At 40.6% G+C, this 20,320-nt stretch overlaps 3 protein-coding genes across 3 annotated transcripts; 2 read left to right on the top strand and 1 right to left on the bottom strand.

Moving 5' to 3' along the window:
- The first annotated feature begins 4,250 nt into the window (after positions 1–4,250).
- On the top strand, positions 4,251–9,302 carry LOC144703549 (isocitrate dehydrogenase [NADP]-like). The gene is made up of 15 exons (XM_078575735.1): positions 4,251–4,524; positions 4,608–4,651; positions 4,728–4,837; positions 5,066–5,103; positions 5,294–5,371; positions 5,594–5,647; positions 5,739–5,840; positions 5,925–6,013; positions 6,097–6,200; positions 6,292–6,360; positions 6,424–6,539; positions 7,669–7,703; positions 7,789–7,931; positions 8,859–8,981; positions 9,062–9,302. The coding sequence occupies exons 1-15, from the start codon at positions 4,290–4,292 to the stop codon at positions 9,153–9,155; spliced, it is 1,434 nt and encodes a 477-aa protein (XP_078431861.1). The 5' UTR covers positions 4,251–4,289; the 3' UTR covers positions 9,156–9,302.
- A 1,939-nt stretch (positions 9,303–11,241) lies between these two features.
- LOC144702898 (glutaredoxin-like) lies at positions 11,242–13,509 on the top strand. Its single transcript, XM_078574910.1, has 4 exons — positions 11,242–11,405; positions 12,378–12,466; positions 12,970–13,068; positions 13,228–13,509. Exons 1-4 carry the CDS (start codon positions 11,299–11,301, stop codon positions 13,305–13,307), a joined length of 375 nt encoding a protein of 124 aa, XP_078431036.1. The 5' UTR covers positions 11,242–11,298; the 3' UTR covers positions 13,308–13,509.
- A 508-nt stretch (positions 13,510–14,017) lies between these two features.
- TRP1 (tryptophan biosynthesis 1) lies at positions 14,018–19,818 on the bottom strand. The gene is made up of 10 exons (XM_078574909.1): positions 19,470–19,818; positions 19,249–19,392; positions 17,365–17,529; positions 17,094–17,177; positions 16,561–16,749; positions 16,364–16,454; positions 16,137–16,196; positions 15,682–15,800; positions 14,275–14,409; positions 14,018–14,192 (listed from the first exon to the last, which is right to left on the bottom strand). Exons 1-10 carry the CDS (start codon positions 19,656–19,658, stop codon positions 14,157–14,159), a joined length of 1,212 nt encoding a protein of 403 aa, XP_078431035.1. The 5' UTR covers positions 19,659–19,818; the 3' UTR covers positions 14,018–14,156.
- Between the last annotated feature and the right edge of the window lie 502 nt (positions 19,819–20,320).

The raw sequence follows: 20,320 nt of genomic DNA, 5'->3' as shown, positions 1-20,320 counted from the left end.
GAACTCGATACATTGCCCTACAATGTGGAGCTCGACTTTCAAAATGCTACGCGGGTGCATTGAGAAGTAAACCGTTCTTCGCAAACGTTATTTACTTGACGCAGAATGGGACCTAATACAAAATTTTATCGACTTACTCAAACCACTCCAGCACAGTAACTCTGTCGCTATTCGGAGCAAGTCACCAACGTCAAATGAGGTTATAGTCATTATTAAGGGATTGATGAGGTACCTTGAGCGTATTAGAGTGGGAGTAACGAACTCCCCCATGCTTCCTGTTGGACATGTTATGTCTGCTAGGCAAAGGAACGCCTTATCTACTGTATGTTCTGCTATGCGGGCGAAGTTAGAAAAATATGTGTCCTTACTAACACAAAATGAGGCTTTTACTATTGCCTCTCTACTCGACCCATCCATGAAGCTTCGTTTGATTGATTCACAAACTAAGAATGATGTTCTATCTACCGTTCGCAATATCATGGAGTCCCATTCAGTATCCAGGAATGTTGTGATTCGACCCACCAAACCATCTGCTCTATCAACGACAAGCGATTTCATACAAATGGAGCTAGAAGAACTACTAGATCCGTTAGAACTACCACAAAGAGTTGATCCTATTGAGGAGCTCGACGTATATGCGATGACCCCCCCAGCTTTCGGTACAGAGGTGTTGCATTGGTGGAAGACAACAAGTAGCGTGAAATTTGCATTTTTCATAGTCTTACTCTCTTGCTTTCCTAGTTGAATATCTCATTAATTTTACCCCCATAACAGGTCAGATTTCTTAACCCGCGTTAGCATTGGTTGCGAAGGAATTCCTAGCTGTGCAAGCGACATGTGAGAGTCTATTCTCTGAAGGTCACCGTGTCATCAACTACAGGCGATCGCGGCTCACGACAGAGAGCGTTGAAGTCCTAATGATGTAGAAGTCATGGTACAACAACGATGACTTGAGAATAGATGAGGACGAGGACGGTGATGAAGATAATGGGACATTTGGCATTCGTGCCAACGCACCCTATAACTACAATGTGAGTGTTTCTGTCTTAGGAAATTCCCTCTATCAGAAAGTCTGCCACGAACCTCATCTACATACATCAATGATTTGATGACTATTGTTGTTCCATCTGAGAAACCATCTCTCACATTTGCTTCACTCATGTTGTTTCCGCTTGATCTCTCTCTATATATATATATTTCTTTGTTTCTACATACTCGTTTATTAATCTTTTAAATGCTCTTTGATAATCTCAATTTTAGGGTTAAAATTCGTCGTTGGTGATTGAGATTATTCAATAAAATATATTTGACCGTACTTGAAAATACGTAGTTAGTGATGAGTACGGATCGTCTCCACAGGGAACGATGATTAAGGAATTACTTTCTTAAACTAGTGATGATCAATGAGCGATCGACAAAAACACAATTCAAGGATATGAGCGAATGATATCGATTAAGAAGTACTTAATTTATATGTTAATTTAACTTAAATAAAAGAGTAAATGATTGTGACGGACACGATAATGAACTATGGTATGAACGAGGATAGTGGTTGGATATGGAATGGTACGATGGCAAGGATGGAGAGATGAGAGAGTGGGGACGTAAGTAAGTGAAGTGATAAATGAAACGTTGATAAAAAAAAACTATAACTATGATAACGATGATGTTGGAAGAGAAACAACGTAAGGCGAAGACACTTACCTTAGATCCTTACGTTCCACCAGGATCACGGCGATTTGCGAGTGCCGGTAAGCTCCCCCTCTTCTCTTTTGTCTCTTCCACACACCCAAGACACCAAGAACACTCTTGATGGATCTAAAAACTCACTCTCTTTCAATCAGCCCACAAAAGTGGGAAGCAAGTTCAAGATGGTTTTTACAATGATCCAGGCCTCTATTTATAGATTAGAGGGTATGGATAGAAAGAGGAGGGGAAGACGAAAAGTTATGGCCGTTGGAAGTTGGAGCAATCCTAGCCTTTAATTTCTTCTTACTCCTCATCAATGTCATCAGTTTGTGCCTGTTAAGAAGTCAAAGCACTTGGTATTCTGTGGCTTTTCGTATTCCGTGGCTTTTCATATTCCATGGCTTTTCGTATTCCGTGACTTTTCATATTCCGTGCCACATGTACATGTCAAAAGGACAAAAAACAAAGAAAAAATCTCTTTCTCAATGCTGATGCGGCGGCGCATCCGCACGCCACGTCACACTATGCCATAAAAAAAACAAAATACTTAAAAAATTTCATATTAAATCAAATAAAAGCCCAAAAAATACGTATAAATATATTTTTTGAATCAGAAAAATCATATCTTTCCAAATTTAATATCCAAAACTTCCAGAAAAGTCATATTATTTCTCAAAAAATTATATTCTTTTAGAATATACTATTAGAAAAATCCTAAAATATAGAAAATTCAGAAATTTGTTCTAAAAATAGATTTAATCATTTTAAGCTTGATAACATGCAAATATGAGTAATTTAATGCATAAAGCCGCATAAATATAATAATATAAGGCACTAAAAATGCATGTTATCACTCTTCAATAGTTATGTTTGTCTACTATGGTTTGGTCCTCTCTCTTTTACTCTCCCCATTTGTTTTAAACACAATTCTTTCTGAACATTTTTTGAGTGCCTTGGAACATCATTCATCACATAAATATTATGACATCTCCTACAAAATGCAGGTACATCCACAACCATGCGGAGGCAATGGAGGGCGTAGGAGCCAGAAATAGGTGCGCACCACGAAGGAGTGTGCAACTTCATCGACGGCGACTGCAAAAACAACCCCAAGACTCGACTGCTATTGTCATCAGCTCGAACTCCAAACCAGACGGTGATGACGTCAAATACACGCACAAACAATACAGATGGAGGTAACACAGAGCAATTTTGCCCACTTCAAGAAATATTTATTAGTATAAGTACCAAGCGCATCATTACAAAAATTCCTGCTATCACGCCAAAAGACTTCAGCACTGTGACACATGGAGGAGAAGTCGTGAGTACTCAATGGGATGATACCACATTTTGGGAGCGCTGCAATTTCACTCCATCAATGATTGATGCTGTCCAAAAAAATGTCAGTCGTTTCGCCTCCCAGCTCCTTTGATGTTTATGAAACTAATTTGGCAGAACATCTTTTATGTTTCCTAAACGCACTTGGACTTTTCCATCTATCAATGTTTGTAATAAGATTTACAGAATATTGAATTTTTAGGTATCTATGACTATTTACCTACACATTACATACATATTTGTTCATCCATAGTTGAAGTCATAAAAATTTTGCAATCATTGACTCATTAGGTCTGTAGTACTAATTGTTGTTTGGCATGGACTCATTAATTTTGTCATTTAAACTTCTAGTAAGTAATGTCAAGCTTAAAAGTGAACAACTTTAAGCTCAAAAATTAAATCTTAAATATGCCAAGTTTAATTTTGTCTATTAAACAACTGTGGTATAATTGCATATACCAGAGTAGAGTAAATAGTACTTTTCCGCACGACCTACTCTACATATAAATAAATTAGTATGGATGTTTCTTTATCATTTTACTCATTTTTAATTAAAACTCTCAAATTATTTTTTTAATTCAATTATCTCTTATGTAAAAATTTATAATATCTTTACTACTTAAATTTCTATTCATCTTATAATAGTATTAATTAAAATGTCTCCTCGCACTTGTCATCTTCTGGAATTTGCCAACATCTTAGTAAACTATCTCATCATGATAACAAACACACCCTAATAAACTCTCCGTTTAAATAATTATCCCCCCTATTATATATATCGGTATAATATATAATAACTTAGAATGTTTTTAGTTTATTATACTTTGCTAAATGCAGAACAGTTTTTTTCAAACTCTGCGCAATTTAATGCAATTTATGAGCAACTATATGCAAATTTTCACTTTATGTGCGAATTTGTTCGTTTTGTGCGAATTTGTTCTAATGTGCCAATTTGTTACGTTTGTGCGAATTGTTCGGATTGTGCAAATTTATGCAATTTGTGCGAATTTGTGCGAATCATTCAAACATCTGTTCTAATTTTTGCACATAAAACGAACAGCACAACGAACAAACCCCTGTGCGGTTTGTTTGTGCGAATTTTTTGTGTTTTAAACTAACAGAACAGAATGACCACGTCTAAGAACAACAAAAGCCTAAGATAAACTGTTGATGAAGCCTGTGAGCCAATTCTGTCAGCCTAAACCCAGAAATAATCCACACCTTTTCCTTAAATCCCGCTCTGGCTTTGGCATTTTCATTTCATGAGAATTCTCTTCGTGGGTTCTTTTATGGCGGCTCTCTCCTCCGCGCCATCGCCCATGTCATCTCTCTGTCGCAGAGCAGCCGACGTGGCTTCTCCTTTTCTCTTCTCTCATTCCAACGTCCTTCGTAATGGGTTTTTCTTCAAGAACTCCAAGGCTGGACTTCGATGCTTTCACAGGGTCGCCGCCACCGTCGACAGGATCACCGTTCAAAATCCGATTGTTGAGATGGATGGTGCTTCTCTTTCTGTTCTTGTTATTATTTTTGTTTGATTTCTCTTTAAATGCTTGCTTACACGTTTTTTTTTGTAATTTAAGGTGACGAGATGACCAGGGTCATCTGGAAAATGATAAAAGACAAGGTGATTATTACATTCGTAATGGGAGATGAGTTTGTGATGATGTGTGCTCTGACTTTGGTCTTGGAATTACATGCAGCTTGTTCTTCCGTATCTGGATTTGAATATCAAATATTTTGATCTTGGGTTGGAAAATCGGGATGCAACGGACGACAGAGTTACTGTGGAAAGTGCGGAAGCTACTCTTAAGTAAGTCAGTTTTTGGATAATTATCTCTTTGAACGGCCCCAAATTGTCCAAATTATTTGATTTGCAGTTCCTTGGTTCAATCGAATATGAAATTAATTCTACAGTGAAAAATATTTATTTATTTATTGATTTATAAGAAATTCTTCATCTCATTTTTTACCCAGACGAACCGGTTCAATTATAAAATATGAGAAAAGAACGTACGGCTGAATTTTTATTTAATTTCAGGTATAATGTGGCCCTGAAATGTGCAACTATAACTCCTGGTTAGTGAAAACTTTGTACTTTTATTTACGTCGGCAGTTTGCTCATTTTATTAATCTATATGCACTGTTTAATTGGTATGAAATCGTTAGATTTTAGATATCATATTTTTTGTTACAACTTATCTCACTTCCCTAAGTGGGAAAACTATGTTTTTGAGTTTTAATGTGTGTTTTCATTTGTGAACGGCAGATGAAGGAAGAGTTAAGGAATTTAGTCTGAAGGCCATGTGGAAAAGCCCCAACGGCACAATCAGAAACATCTTGAACGGTTTAATTTTCTATCCTATTATTTTATTCTTGCAGAAAGAAACCAAAATGTTTATTTCCTTTCATCTTTTTTGCGATTTATTTTTCATATACTAAGAAATCCTCTCCTGTCCCGTTGTTCATTTTCTCGACATTTTATCATAATATTTACGTTTGATGATAAAATATTTTCTTCGGATATTTATTTGCAAAAAATAATGATCAGTTTCCCTTTCTTAATCAGGAACTGTTTTCCGCGAGCCGATTTTGTGCAAGAACATTCCGCAGATTGTTAACGGTGAGTTAATACTCTTTTCTTGAAAAAATACTCTTTTCTTGAAATGATATTTTTCTCTAAAGGTTGATTTTATTGCTCTAATGTCGTCCAGGCTGGAAGAAACCCATATGCATTGGCAGACATGCATTTGGAGATCAATATCGTGCTACAGATTATGTTGTCAAAGGACCTGGAAAGCTCAAGATGGTTTTCAGTAAGTCAGTTTTCTGAATCTTAATGACATCATTAATTCTTATGAATAGCGTTATTTATTGACTTAATCTTTGTTATAAAAAAGCTCCTGCAGACGGCAGCGCGCCTGTTGAACTTGACGTGTATGATTTTAAAGGCCCGGGTGTGGCATTATCAATGTACAACATTGACGAGGTTCGGCCTTAAATATAATCTTTTTATGATCTCGTGTTTTCAGAATTTCTTGATTTATGTCACATATTTTCTTTTTTCCTCAGTCTATTAGAGCGTTTGCCCAATCATCAATGTCAATGGCTTATTCAAAGAGATGGCCTCTCTACCTTAGCACCAAGAACACAATTCTGAAGAAATATGATGGAAGGTGTGTAAACATACGTATATTTACTCTTAAATCGTAAAAAAACCCATCAAAATTCAGAAAATTCTTGATTGTGGGCTTTACATCTCTGCAGGTTCAAGGATATATTCCAGGAGGTGTATGAGAAAGAATGGAAAGGGAAATTTGAAGAGCAATCAATATGGTGGGCCTCTGCTAATGTGATGGAAATTCTGATAATTTCCCTCTAAAAATTAATTTTTTATAGGTATGAACATCGGCTTATCGATGATATGGTGGCCTATGCGGTGAAGAGCGAAGGTGGATACGTTTGGGCTTGCAAGAACTATGATGGAGACGTGCAGAGTGATTTCCTTGCTCAGGGCAAGTCCATAAATATGTTTTATTACTCCACTTTATTTTTTCGCCTTCATGTTTTATTTTTGGGTTAATATCACGGTACAGCCCAAACCAGGTCGAAAGTCTGCGAGCTAACCTTAGCTTTTTTTTTTGTACGGTATATCCCAAACTCACTAAGTCGTCTGCTATATATCCTGGTGATGACGTGGAGTCCATCGTGGCTGCCAGGTGGATCTCCGGCCAGATTTTGACCTGGCGGAACACACCTGGCAGCCACGCTGGATTCCATGTCATCACCGGGATAAGAGAGAGAGGGGCATTCTAGAGAGAGAGAGAGAGGCGGCCTAGAGAGAGAGGTTCTAGAGAGAAAGAGAGGTGTTCTAGAGAGAGAGGCGTTTTGTAGAGAGAGAAAGGGAGAGAGACCCGACTGAAGTCCGGCAGAACGCCTCTCTCTCTAGAACACCTCTCTTTCTAGAGAGAGAGAGAGGTCGGGTCTCTCTAGAGCGCCTCTCTCTAGAGAGACCCGACCGAAGTCCGGCAGAATGCCTCTCTCTCTAGAACACCTCTCTTTCTAGAGAGAGAGAGGTCGGGTCTCTCAGGAGCACCTCTCTCTCCCTTTCTCCCTCTACAAAATGCCTCTCTCTCTAGAACACCTCTCTTTCTAGAGAGAGAGAGAGAGAGGTCGGGTCTCTCTAGAGCGCCTCTCTCTCCCTTTCTCCCTCTCAAAAATGCCTCTCTCTCTAGAGCACCTCTCTTTCTCTCTAGAACCTCTCTCTCCTCTCTCTCTAGGCCGCCTCTCTCTCTCTCTAGAATGCCCCTCTCTCTCTTATCGAAAAACCCTTGGCAGGTCGAAATATCCCAGTGATGACGTGGAATCCAGCGTGGCTGCCAGGTGGGTTCCGCCAGGTCAAAATCTGGCCGGAGATCCACCTGGCAGCCACGATGGACTCCACGTCATCACCAGGATATATCGCAGACGACTTAGTGAGTTTGGGATATACCGTACCAAAAAAAAGCTAAGGTTAACTGCAGACTTTCGACCTGGTTTGGGCTGTACCGTGATATTAACCCTTTATTTTTTATTTTTTCATTTTCTTCATTTTTTAATTTTTAAATATTCTGCTAATCATCGTTGATATTTCAATTTACATAGGTTTTGGGTCGTTAGGGTTGATGACGTCAGTCCTGGTAAATACTTTACTTTTGGTGTTTCTCACTTGCCGTTGGATCAAAGATGATCTTGTTTTGATGGTCAAGATCTGATCTTGGACAGCTGTCGTCCGATGGGAAGACCTTGGAATCGGAGGCTGCCCATGGAACTGTGACCCGCCATTTTCGTCTCCATCAGAAAGGTCAAGAGACCAGCACGAACAGCATCGCTTCCATTTTTGCTTGGACCCGCGGCCTTGATCACAGGTTAGATCTCTCCTTTTCTTATCATAAATACAATGTATAAAAATCCATCTGTCCTTCATGACTTATGTTAAAATTCTACCCGTGTCCTTTCACTATAAATAGAATGTGCACAGAATTTTATGCCAGATCTCTCCTTTTTTATTTTAAATACAATGTATAAGAACCAGTTAGCGTTCTTGACTCTTACGTTAAAAGAATTTACTTTTGTCATTTTTCCTTTAAATCTCATGCCAAAAAAAACAACTTATGTTATTTTATGATATCCGCATTTTCTAATACAGATCCAGTTATCCTTCATTACTTTATGTTAAAAATATAATAGTATATTTGAAATATATCTTATAAAACATTATACTTTAATTAGATATTGTCTTTTCAATTTAGATATGAAGCATAAACAGTTATCCTTCATTATTTTGCGGTAACATTTTTACTTCGGCAATTTTTCCGCTGATACATTGTCAAAGAAAACGGACATATCAGATAGGATGTGTCATCTGGTTGATGTATACATCAACTGTCTGTCAATGTTTACTGGGACGTTCCCAACCCTAATTTGTATGATTCATATAAATTTTGTGGGTGTTATCATTATAATGTTTACATGTACGTCAACTGTCTGACAGCGTTGACTGAGATGTTAACAACCCTAATGTGTATGATTCGTATCAAAATTTATTGGTGTCATTATTATAGTGTTCATGCCAACGTAACGGGCTTCATTGACAGTTGACGTTGACGGTTGACTGGCTTTGTATGATTCGTATCAGATTTTGTTTGTATTATTATAATAATGTTTACATCAACATAACAGCCATCGTTGACGGTTGAGATAAGTAGTGACTATTCGACAACGTTGACTGGGAAGTTCCCAACCCTAATTTATATTGTCAAATTTTATGTCATTATCATTAGTGTTTAATGCAGAGCAAAGCTCGACGGGAACGAGAGATTACAGGATTTTGCAAAGAGGCTGGAAACTTCGTGCATCGAGACAGTTGAATCTGGGAAGATGACCAAGGATCTTGCGCTCCTGATTCACGGGCCAAAGTATTATTTCTTAATCTCTGCAATTATCAGATTTTTCTTGGTAATTGAAATTTTTTTTAAAATTATGATCTCTTGCGCAGAGTTAGTAGGGATCACTACCTGAGCACAGAAGAGTTCATCGATGCAGTGGCGCAGAATCTCCACGCAAAGGTTTTGGAAATGAAATTAAATTAAGATCATAACTTCCTCTTTACAAAATAATATAAAATTTTAAAAATTACCAAGAAAAGTAATGTATCTGTTGAGTTTTGTATTCGTTCCACTTTTGACTGGATTAAAAGCAATAAAGAATAAACTTGTTCTTAGGATCACAAGAAAAAACATTTTGTGTAGAAATTTTGGGTAGAAATTTTTGTGGGAAGAGATTTTTGATGTAGGTGATGATGCCCATATATGCTTGTGTACGTTCTTGTCTGATCGGACCAAAATCAGTAAAGAATAAAATATTTATTACGACCGAAAGAAATCTTTTTTTAATCTCTCTTCGATCATATATGGAAACTTTAAAAATAAATTTCTAATCTATGCCGGAAATTTGGAGGAGCAATTTTTTTATGCAGCCGATAAAGATAAAGAAAAAATTTTATTAGTTGCGACAGAAAATTTATCTTTTGTACCAAAGGTGGAGATTTTTCATGTGGGTTCTTAAATTACTTTAAAACTAAAGTAGAAATGCCGCCTGAATTTTAAATTGCGTACTAGATGGGTGGGTCCAATGATATAATAATTATATAATTCTATAGAGTGAAAAATTCTAAAAACAAATCCACATGTCGACCAGTATTAAATAAAATAACCGTGAAGTCAACGTCATCGACCCTAGTCAACAGAACGGATAATATGAAATTTCGACCCGTTTCAATCAAGGATAGTTGTAAACTTAGAGAAATAATTGGCAATGAATGACCGAGATGAACGGACGGGACGGGCCTGAATGACCATCTACTCAGTCATCCGTCACGAGGATTTGCAGTCGTCTCAACCGTTTATGATCCACATTTCGTCATCGTCACCACTCCATCAGTCCCGTTCATTCATTCATCCGTGATTAAAAACCGAATGGATGACAGATGCGACAGAAATGATACCCTCCCTACAAACTCTCTTTCCGTCTTTCCCCGTCATCGGTCCGTAATTGCGGACGGATGACTAATGACAGAAATGACTTCGTACCGTCATCCGTCAACCGGTGTGACAGATGATGGATTCATCACTCGCGCTGAGGCACAGATGCTTCAGTTCCAGTTCTGAGGCCAGGGCAGATGACTGAAGTGATGGGAAGGGACGGAACGGATGACGGGTCATTAGACATGGTTGTTCTGTTCTGTTCATTTGAAACAAACAAAAATTTTGCACAAAAGAACCGCACATGGTCTTGTTCTTTGTTCTGTTTTTTTTTTTAAAACGAACAAAATTCGCACTTTCACTCCAAAACTAGAACAAAATTCGCACATAGCGAACAATAGAACCGCACGCGGGGCTTTGCAATATTCTGTTCGAATTCATTTTTATTCTGTTAGGAAAACCGAACAGAACGAAGGATTCACACATATTGGCACAAAAGAACATAACTTCCACGTCAACGGGTCATCCGTACACATATAGCTCCCGATCGTCCCAGACGTGGACGATGGATGGGATGAGATGAATTTCGTCTCATCCGATGTCTGGATTCAGTGCAGGGACAAAAGATGGGACGAATTTTTCGTCCGACAGTACAAAAACCGTCCCGTCCAGTCCTCCCGGCACGAATTTTTGTCCCGTTCGAGAAAAAAACCGTCCTGTCCCTCGTCCCAGACGAAAAAAACCCGTTTTATGTTTTTATTATATTAATATAGATTTTTTAAAGTTTTTTAGGGAACTGCGGAGGAGAGAGAATGCAAAGGGACATATGTACTATTCTTTCTGAGCGGTGTCAGTTTGCACGCGCATAAAAGTAGAGGGACTTTGAAGCAAATTGTCATAGCGAGGCCGCGTGGCTACATCTCAACCATCAGATGTGAATCCGGCGGTTTGTCGTTCAGATTCATCCATCCATTGTTGAGATGTCCGGAGGTCGCCGAGTCAAATGTTCGTCCCAAATTTCGACCACTTCCTTGGACGGGACGAAAACTCGTCCCGTCCGCGTCCCTGCCCTGTACGTACACGTCGCTTTCGCTAGATTTTGGTAGATCATATTTCAAGTCAACGTCATCCGTTCGTACAATTGTTGACGGTAGTGGAACGGTATTTATAACCGGTGGCCGGCGTCTGGACTTACGATTTTCTCGCTTCCGTCATCGTCAGGACGCGGCGTGCGCTACAAGTAGAGAGGGGGATGGGAGGAATTTTCAGCTCAGGAAGGCAGGGAGATCCCGAGGAAATTCGAATGGCGCTCCAGAAGGCTCAGGAGATCGTCGCCAACGAGCCCGTCGTCGTCTTCAGGTCCATCTCTTGTGCTTTTTTTTGCTATTTTCTGTGTTTTCTATGTACAGTTTGAGTTGATTGTGGATCGCGTTTGAATTGATCTTGCATCTGGTTTAAATTGATCTTGCATCTGGTTTATATTGATCTTGCATCTGGTTTGAATTGATCGAGCATCGGGTTTAAATTGATCTTGTGTCGGGTATGAATTGATCGAGTATCTGTTGGAATTGATCTTGCATCGGGTTTGAATTGATTGAGGATCAGGTTTGAATTTGTCTTGCATCGGGCCTGGATTGATCGTTCATCGGGTTTAAATTGATCCTGGATAGGTTTTAAATTGATCTTACATCGGATTTTGAATTGATCGAGGATCGGATTTTAGGTTACACTTGCATCGGCTCAAATTGACCGAGTATCGGGTTTGAATTGATTGAGTATCGGGTTTGAATTGATCTTGTGTCGGGTTTAAATTGATCTTGCATCCGGCCTGAATTGATCGTGGATCGGGTTTCAATTGATCGAGGATCAGCTTTCAAATGATCTTGCGTGGGGTTTGAAATGATCGTGGATCGGGCTTGACTTGATCGAATATCGGGTTCGAATCGATCTTTAATCGGGTTTAAATTGATCTTGCATCGGGCTTGAACTGATCGTAGATCGGGTTTGAATTGATCTGATAAATCTGATAAATCTTTCTACGATCTTTGTTTCGTGCTAGTATCGTCTTATGAATTCGAACTTTTGGTCAGGAAAAAACAATAAAAAGTATCATCCGCTGTAAAGCCAATCAATCTTTTTCCTATGAATTGGAAATTTGCTCGGATGACACACCATAAAATAACCATCCGCAGCTAAATTGATCATTCTTTTTCCGAGTTTTGTTCCGTTCCAGGATCAACGGATGAATTCACAAAGTTGGTCACAAGACGGACAATTAAAAAAATCCAATCTTTGGTAAAGCTGATCAATCTTTTCCCGATGTTCTTGCAGCAAAACCTACTGCCCCTACTGCACGCGCGCGAAGAAGCTGCTGACACTGCTCGGAGCAAGATTCAAAGTCATCGAGCTTGACAAAGAAAGTAAACCTTCTCCCCCTCAAAAAAAAAAATTCAATTGGATTCAGCCAAATCAAGATTTTTTATATTAACTGCCGATCAATCAAGCGTTCTTGATCAATGATCGGGTCGGCCTATCGAGTGCTGCCAAATGTCGGATGAATTTTACTTTGGATTAAGCCAGTTCGAGATTGGATAAAAATATTCGATTGATCAAACGTTCTTTATCCAGTCAGGTGCTGCCACATGTCGTGTCCAATAAATCCTATAATAAAAAGAAATTATTTCTTCAAAAAAAAAGAAATTCTCTGATAGTACACACTCGTTAACATAAGCGACCATCTAGATCAGTTCAATCATTTGTCATTGATCGATCTAATCTCGGGGGGACCAAAATCAAGATAGGAAAAAAAGTAAATCGAGCGAGATGTTTTGTTCTGACAGTCGAATTTCTTGGATTATTTGAGAGAATCGCCAAATGAAAATTGTTTTGGTCAATTATCTTTTTATTTTTATTTCTTTTGCAGATGACGGGTCGCAGGTTCAGGCGGCACTCGCGGAGTTGACCGGTCAGCGGACGGTTCCGAATGTGTTCATCGGAGGGAAGCACATCGGCGGATGTGACAGTAAGTACCGTGGACCACTCATGTTCTTAGGTGCCCGGATCGTTGACTTTGACTTGTCTTGTAGCGTTGACTTTGACTCATCATATAGGATTGTCTTTGATACGTCTTGTGGCGTTGACTTTGGCTCGTTTGTAGCGTTGACTTTGACTCCTTTTGTAGCGTTGACCGAGATACATGGTGAGGGGAAGCTTGTGCCCTTGCTGACCGAATCTGACGCCCTTGTCAGTCCAGCAGCTTAGAGAGAGAAGTACGGTATCTTGTTCTGTCTCTACATATATGAATAAAGCTTGATGATGCATTGGTTCTATGGAATTTGTAAGTTCTATTCGAGGTTGTTCATTGCATGGAAAATTGGGCAAATTATTTGTGTGATAAATTCATGCTGGAACACTAGATTGCAGAAAAATGAAATGTGGAATGGGTGAAAATTTGTTCTTGTTTCTTCTGGATTTTATGTTTGTGGTGAGGGAGTTAATTGCAATGAAATTTGTGAAAATTTGGAGTCGTGGAAAATGGGTTAAAGATTGACTGTTATGTCGAAAATGTTGTTTATCTGGAGTTCTTTTTCCTCTGGATTTTATATTGTTGTTTTGAGATCGTTAGAGTCCTGTAGTACTGGGAAAATTTGAGGGAGACTTGTTAATACAAAAATAACAGTTCACAGAAAGTGGGAAAACAACAGGGTATATTCCTGCTGTTTGAATTTTTATTTCTATTATGAGGATATTCATAACCTAGAAACTTGTTCAATTTAGGAAGAGTTAAGATTTTACAGTAACAGGTTGCAGGCAAATAAAAAAATACCTAAAAGTAGAAGTGCCCCATTTGCTTTCCTGTTCATTGCATCGAAGTTTGAGTAAAACGGAGTAGATATTAGATAATGAAAGAAAAGTTTAAGGTTAGGTAGCTTTCTTGTTCCTCTGAATCTTTATTTCTATTTTAAAGGGCGTTTATTGCTGAAAAAATAGGTCCTTATTAAATTGTACTCCGGATGGATGATGATGTTAATTGGCACAAGAATGCTATATATCCAAAAAAAGGGAGAGAGAGAGAGAGAAAGAGAAAGAATCTTTACTCCCTGCCGGATGTCAAGATGCAGCTACGGTGGCCTCTTCTCTGATTTTCTGCAATATTGTAGAGAGAGAGATGAGTGGGATGATGGGGAGGAAGAGAGAGATGGATGGGAAGAGGGATTGATGGGCATACATTGGATAGAGTTATCCAGGAATTTAAGGTGGCCAGGGCTGTTCCGGAGGCGTGGGTTTGGCGTGCAAGGTCGACGCCTTCTCCCAAACTACTCACCTTGCCTCTCACTAGAAGTGCTGCAGCTGCGTTCAAGATCTTCTCGTTCAAGAGAAGTAGCCCATTAGCTTTCCAAGAAAATTAAGTGAGGGAGAGAAATGAAGACAATGTGTTAGAGGACTTGGTAGTATAGAGAGAGAAAGGTTTGGATAACTGAAGAGAGGAACAATATTGAGAGGGAAATGAGAGCAGAGATAACTTTCTGTTACTAGACGGGCTGCGGTCGCGTTCAAGAGAAATAGCCCATTGGCATTGTGGGGAGAGAGAGAGATGAAAACAAATGTTTTGGGGGACTTGATGGAGAGGCCCAGATAGTATAGAGAGAAAAAGGATTCTGAAATTGAAGAGAACAGTAGTATTGGGAGGGAAATGAGAGCCGTGATAATTTTCTGCTACTAGGAGCGCTGCGGCTGCGTGCGACATCTTCTCATTCAAGAGAAATAGCTCATTAGCTTTGCCATGAAATTAAGTGAGAAAAAGAGTAGAGAGAGAGAGAGAGAAATGAAAAAAATGTGTTTGAAGACTTGATGGAGAAGCTCAGATAAGTCACCAAGAGAGGTTAGTGAATTTAAGGGGGAGGAATGAAGACTGGAGTGATATTGGGAAGGAAATAAGAGCAGTGATAATTTTGAGAGAGAAAATTTGAACAGCTATAATCTAGAGGGATTGATGGATAAGAAGACTGGAGTAATATTGGAAAGGAGGAAATGAAGACTGGTGTAATATTGGGAAGGAAATGAGAGCAGTGATAATTTTGAGAGAGAATATTTGAACAGCGATAAACTAGAGTGCTTGGAATAGCCCAGAGGGTCTAGAGAGATAGAGATTCGTCGATTGGAGGGGGAGAAATGAAGGCAGGAGAAATACTGGAAAGGAAACAAGAGCAGAGAGAGAGAGAGAGAGAGAGAGAGAGGATAAACTGAAGGTAGAAGTAGAATCTTGTGTGAGGAAATAGAGATGTGGTAACCATGATTAGTGAGGTAGACAGAACTAGAACAGAGACATCTTCAGAGACAGAAAGAAGGGGGTAGGAAAACTGGCAGGCTCTAGCAAGAGAGATTTGGAGAGGGAAACGAGAACAATGATAATCTCGAGAAAAATAAGGACAGCACTAATGTTGAGGGAGAGAGAGAGAGAGGGGATAGGAACAATCATAACCTGAGTAACTTAAAACCAGTGATCTAAGAGAGAGAGAGAAGAAACACGAAAAAAGACAGTTTTGAGAGGGAGAGAGAGGAAACATGGGCAGTGGTAATCTTGAGAGAGAGAGAGAGAGAAAAAATATATATATTGGGATGAGCAAGGACTCACTAAGGCGTCTGCAATTGGACCCTTCGCACCGGATAGCACGTCTCTGAGAACCTGAGCATTGAACTCCGGGCCTCCCCCTTTCAAGTCCTCTAGCGTGCAACGTGGGATACCAAAGTCCACTGTTCTCACACATACACAAGAAAGAGAGAGAGAGAGAAAGAGACAGTGAGTGATAGAGATAGAGATCGTGACAATGACTGGTAGAAGTACAGATATTGAGATGGAAGTATACTTAGAGATAGAGATGGAGATAGAGATTGCAGTAGCGATAGAAAGAGAGATAGGGACAGATGTAGATGTAGAGATAGAAATAGAGATAGGTATCAATTTAGATGTAGAGATAGAGGTGGAGATAGTGATGACGATGGAGATAGAGATGGAAATGCAAATTGAGATGGAGATGCATATGGAGATGGCGATAAGATGGTGATGAAGAGCGATAGAGGAGAACCCACCAGGATCGTAGAATTCCTTTTTAACCGTATCCGGAGTCACATTTAACAAATATCCCGGACCTGCATCCCAGTACGCTTAGAGGCATCAAGAAATTTGACAAATGAAGAACATTCAGGATAGAAATTCAGTGAAATATTTTTTATAAATCTTGTCATCATGGTGCTTTTATTTCCATAAAGTCATTTCTAGATTATTAGACTTGGATTTGAATGAATGAATGGCTCACCTAGGGGACTGATCTCATCCAAGCCCTTGGCATGAACAACAACTGCTCTTTTCATCCCGAATCTCTGCAGAGCTTTTGCCATCTTCTCCACCTAGAATAAGGAAAAAACCCAAAAACCAAAATTTCCTCCTTAAAAATGGAATATTGATGAGAAATTTGAAACTATCTGATCTCTGTGAAAATTCTCAGAAACTCACAATCTCTTCGTGGTAAACGCCGACAACGGCAAAAGATACCCTTGCCGGATTCAACATCGGGCCGAGGATGTTGAACACTGTCTTGATCTTGAGCTTCTTCCGGACAGGTCCCACTATGCTCATCGCAGGGTGGTATATGGGAGACATCATAAAGCCAATGCCCACTTCCTCGACGCATCTCCTCACCCCCTTCATCCCATTAAAATGACGGTTTAGTGTTTGTCAGGGTCTATGGTTTAGGGTTTATGTTTTACAAATTTTGGTTAGATATCTTTAAATGAAAAAATAAATTTGACGGAATTTATGAAACTATGTGCTCTGGCTAGAATCTGTCAATCCTATATCAGAATCAAACTTAATAAAATTAAGTAAAAATAATCTAGTCAATTAATTATATGTAGTGAACTAATTAAAAAAAAATTATATGTAGTGAAATAAAATTTCAAGTTAATAGCAAGCTGTCCACGATTCTAATTAGGAAATGTAGTCTCACAGCTCTTCATTCATATATGAATTTTGAAGCCAATACTCACCTCGGGCGGCAAATCAATGTTAACTCCTAAAGCTTCCAGAACATCAGCGCTTCCGCATGCCGATGAGCTGGACCGATTTCCTTGCTGCATATGAAGGAACGCCCAAAAATCATCATCATCACTAACATTATCATCATCTTCTTCTTTTTCTTCATCATTATCATCATCATCATCATCACTGCCGATTCTCTTTGTAAATTATTTTCAAAGTATTAGACGGAAACTGGGTCCACCATGGTTCATAGAACAAAGGGAGGAACCGGGTCATCACCTTGGCCACCTTCACTCCGGCAGCAGCAGTCAAAATGGCAGCGCCGGTGGAAATATTGACGGTGTCGGCTCCATCCCCGCCAGTTCCCACAATGTCAACGGCCTCGTCTTCAAGGCCTTCCACCTTCTGGACATGCTTGATCATCGCCCTGGCCAACCCCACAATCTACAATAATTTCAAGCATCCTTTAAGGACAACGTAACTCGGCACGGTTTGGCATGTCCGGAAGACGATGACGAGTACTTGATGTTTTGTTGACGACAGCATCAATGTCAACGACAGTCAACAGGGACAACAACAGTCAACCTGGTAGACAATTCAATTAATTGACCGTCAATGGGACAGTCAACCATCAGTCTACCCAATTCCGTCTATGTCGACCAGGGTCAATGCCATTGACGGTTGCCATGAGCCGAAGTATAGTTTCGGAACAGACGGAACGGGATTCATCGGGCCATCCAATCAGCCATCTGTTACCGGGCCTAGGAAGCTACTGTCGATTTCCGTATCCAATATCCGTTATCCTTAAGAAACAGGCACGCTACCGATATTTCAAAAACTCTATGATTGGATATCGGATAATGATAACAACAACAGATAACAACATCGATAACGAATACACTTCTGTTCCGGCCCGAGCGAATGGATGGAATGGATGACAGGACGGGACGGGATGCGTTAAGGGGTTTTGTTCTGTTCCCCTTCCGAGGTCAGTACAGATGGCGGATGACGGGTGACGGATAACGGCTTCCGTTAGGGGGTTTATGATCTCCTTCCGAGGTCAAGACAGAAGATGGATGATGGGTGATGCCATCCGGTAAGGGGTTTATGGTCTCCTTCCGAGGTCAGGACAGATGACAGGTGATGCGGTCTAGTAAGGGGGTTATGGTTTCCTTCGGAGGTCAGGACAGATGACAGTTGACGGGTGATGTGCTCCGGTAAGGAGTTTATGTTCTCCTTCGAGTGACTTGCTCCGGTAAGGGGTTTACGGTCAGGACAAATGACGGATGACGGGTGATGTGATCTGGTTATAGTTCAGGATCGTCCCGGACGTGGACGAAAGACGGGACGGGATGAATTTTGTCCTGTCCTACGTCCGATGTTAGCTCAGGGACGAAGGACGGGCCGGTTTTTTGTCAGTGGATGAAAAAACCGTCCCGTCCAATAATCTTGGGAAGGTTTTTCGTCCCGTCCAATCCTCCAGAGACGAATTTTTGTCCCGAACGAAAATTACCCATTTAATATTTTTAATTTATTAATATGGATTTTTAAAAGTCTTTTAGGGAATTACTGAGGAGATAGAACGCAAATGGACATATCTACAATTATTTCTGAGTGGCGTCCATTTGCACAGCATGTAAAAATACATGGACTTTGATGCAAATTATCATTGCGAGTCCACGAGGCAACATCTCAACCGTCGGATGTGAATCTGGCAGTTTTCCGTCCAGTTTTGTCAGTCCATCATCCGAGACCTCCAGACAGACGGTTTTTTCGTCCCACGGGACGCAAACCGTCCCCTCCGGTGGTCCCCAGGACAATTTTTAGTCCCGAAATTCATCCGCATCCTCGGACAGAACAATTTTTTCGACTCGGGTCGAAAAAATTGTCCTGTCCGCATCCCTGCATTATAGATCCAGTAACAGGTTTTATGATCTCTTTCGAAGGTCAGGGCAGATGACAGATGACGAGTGATGTGATCCGGTAATGGGTTTTATGATCTCATTCCAACGTCAAGACGGATGACGGATGACGGATATGGGTTTATGGTCTCCTTCTGAGACCAGCGGAGAAGCCGGATGACGGCTGGGTTACGTCCCGTTCGTCATCCGTCGTGAAAGGTAATTCTAGGGTTTAAGAGAAGATTAAACGCCATTAGTGTACCTCCTCGAAGGTCTCGCCCTTGGCCCGGAGAAGAACGAGGAAGGCGCTGATCAGCGCCTCGTCCGCGCCATCGAGGAGGAGATCGAGCGAAGCCTCGGCGACTTCCTCGCTCAGATCGGCGCCGCCGATCAGCGACTCGATCAGCTGCGACGAAGATCGTCAATGGCGGTCCGGAAATCAAGAAAAAATCAAGAAAAAAAAAAATAAGGGTTTCTCCGGACATTCTTGAACGACAAGGAAGACGCGCCGAGGGAGTTGTTGCCGGCGATCCGAGCCGACGCCTTCAAATTCGGTCTCTTCCTCTGGCCGGAATTCGAGGGAAGAGCGGAGATTTGAGAGGGGAGAGAGATTGGCAGGTTGGGAAGAGCGAGAGGAGGTCTGATTGGGCATTTGAAGGTCGCCGAAGCCATTGGAGAGCGTCGGAATGAAGGAAATTTGGGGGTTTTAGGCCATGAACTGAGGTGAAGAGGGATCTGCGAGGAGAGAGAGATATGGGGGAAGAGGGGAGTTGACCCGGGATTGAAGGCGTAGCTGTCTGTTCTTTGAGGGAATGCGAGATATGGTTGAATTAATGGCTGCCCGGCATCAAATCCGGTCAGCCCGGACTGAATATACTTCTGGGTCTGGCCTTAATACTACTGGGTCTGGATAATGACGGTACGGTTGAATTGATGGCTGCCCGGCATCAAATCCGGTCAGCCCAGACGGGATATACTTCTGGGTAGAGCTGGAGCAAAATTTTTAGTCATCTTCGTCATTCGTAACCATTCCTCATCTGCAGGATTCCGTCATTCGTCCATTCCGTCATTCGTCTAGTGAAGTAAACGGAACGGAACGGAACGGAACGCTAATGTGTCCCTTCTCTCCCCCTCTCTGCGGTCGTTGCATCTCTCCCTCTCTTTGTCTCTTGGCTCTCTAACTCTTCCTGGGCTTGTGGATCTTGCCTTGTTGAACGCTAATGCCGGATGAATCCATGAAGAATCCGTGAATCCGGATGGATCAGGTTGAAGATTTCCCTTCTACAATAACCATGCAATCACTTCTCTCAACGACCAAAAGATTATGTTCAGAA

The sequence above is a fragment of the Wolffia australiana genome, chromosome 5 (genome assembly GCF_029677425.1).
Source record: "Wolffia australiana isolate 7733 chromosome 5, ASM2967742v1".
In the NCBI taxonomy this organism is placed as follows: domain Eukaryota; kingdom Viridiplantae; phylum Streptophyta; class Magnoliopsida; order Alismatales; family Araceae; genus Wolffia; species Wolffia australiana.
This window is presented reverse-complemented; position numbering and strand designations above follow the sequence as displayed.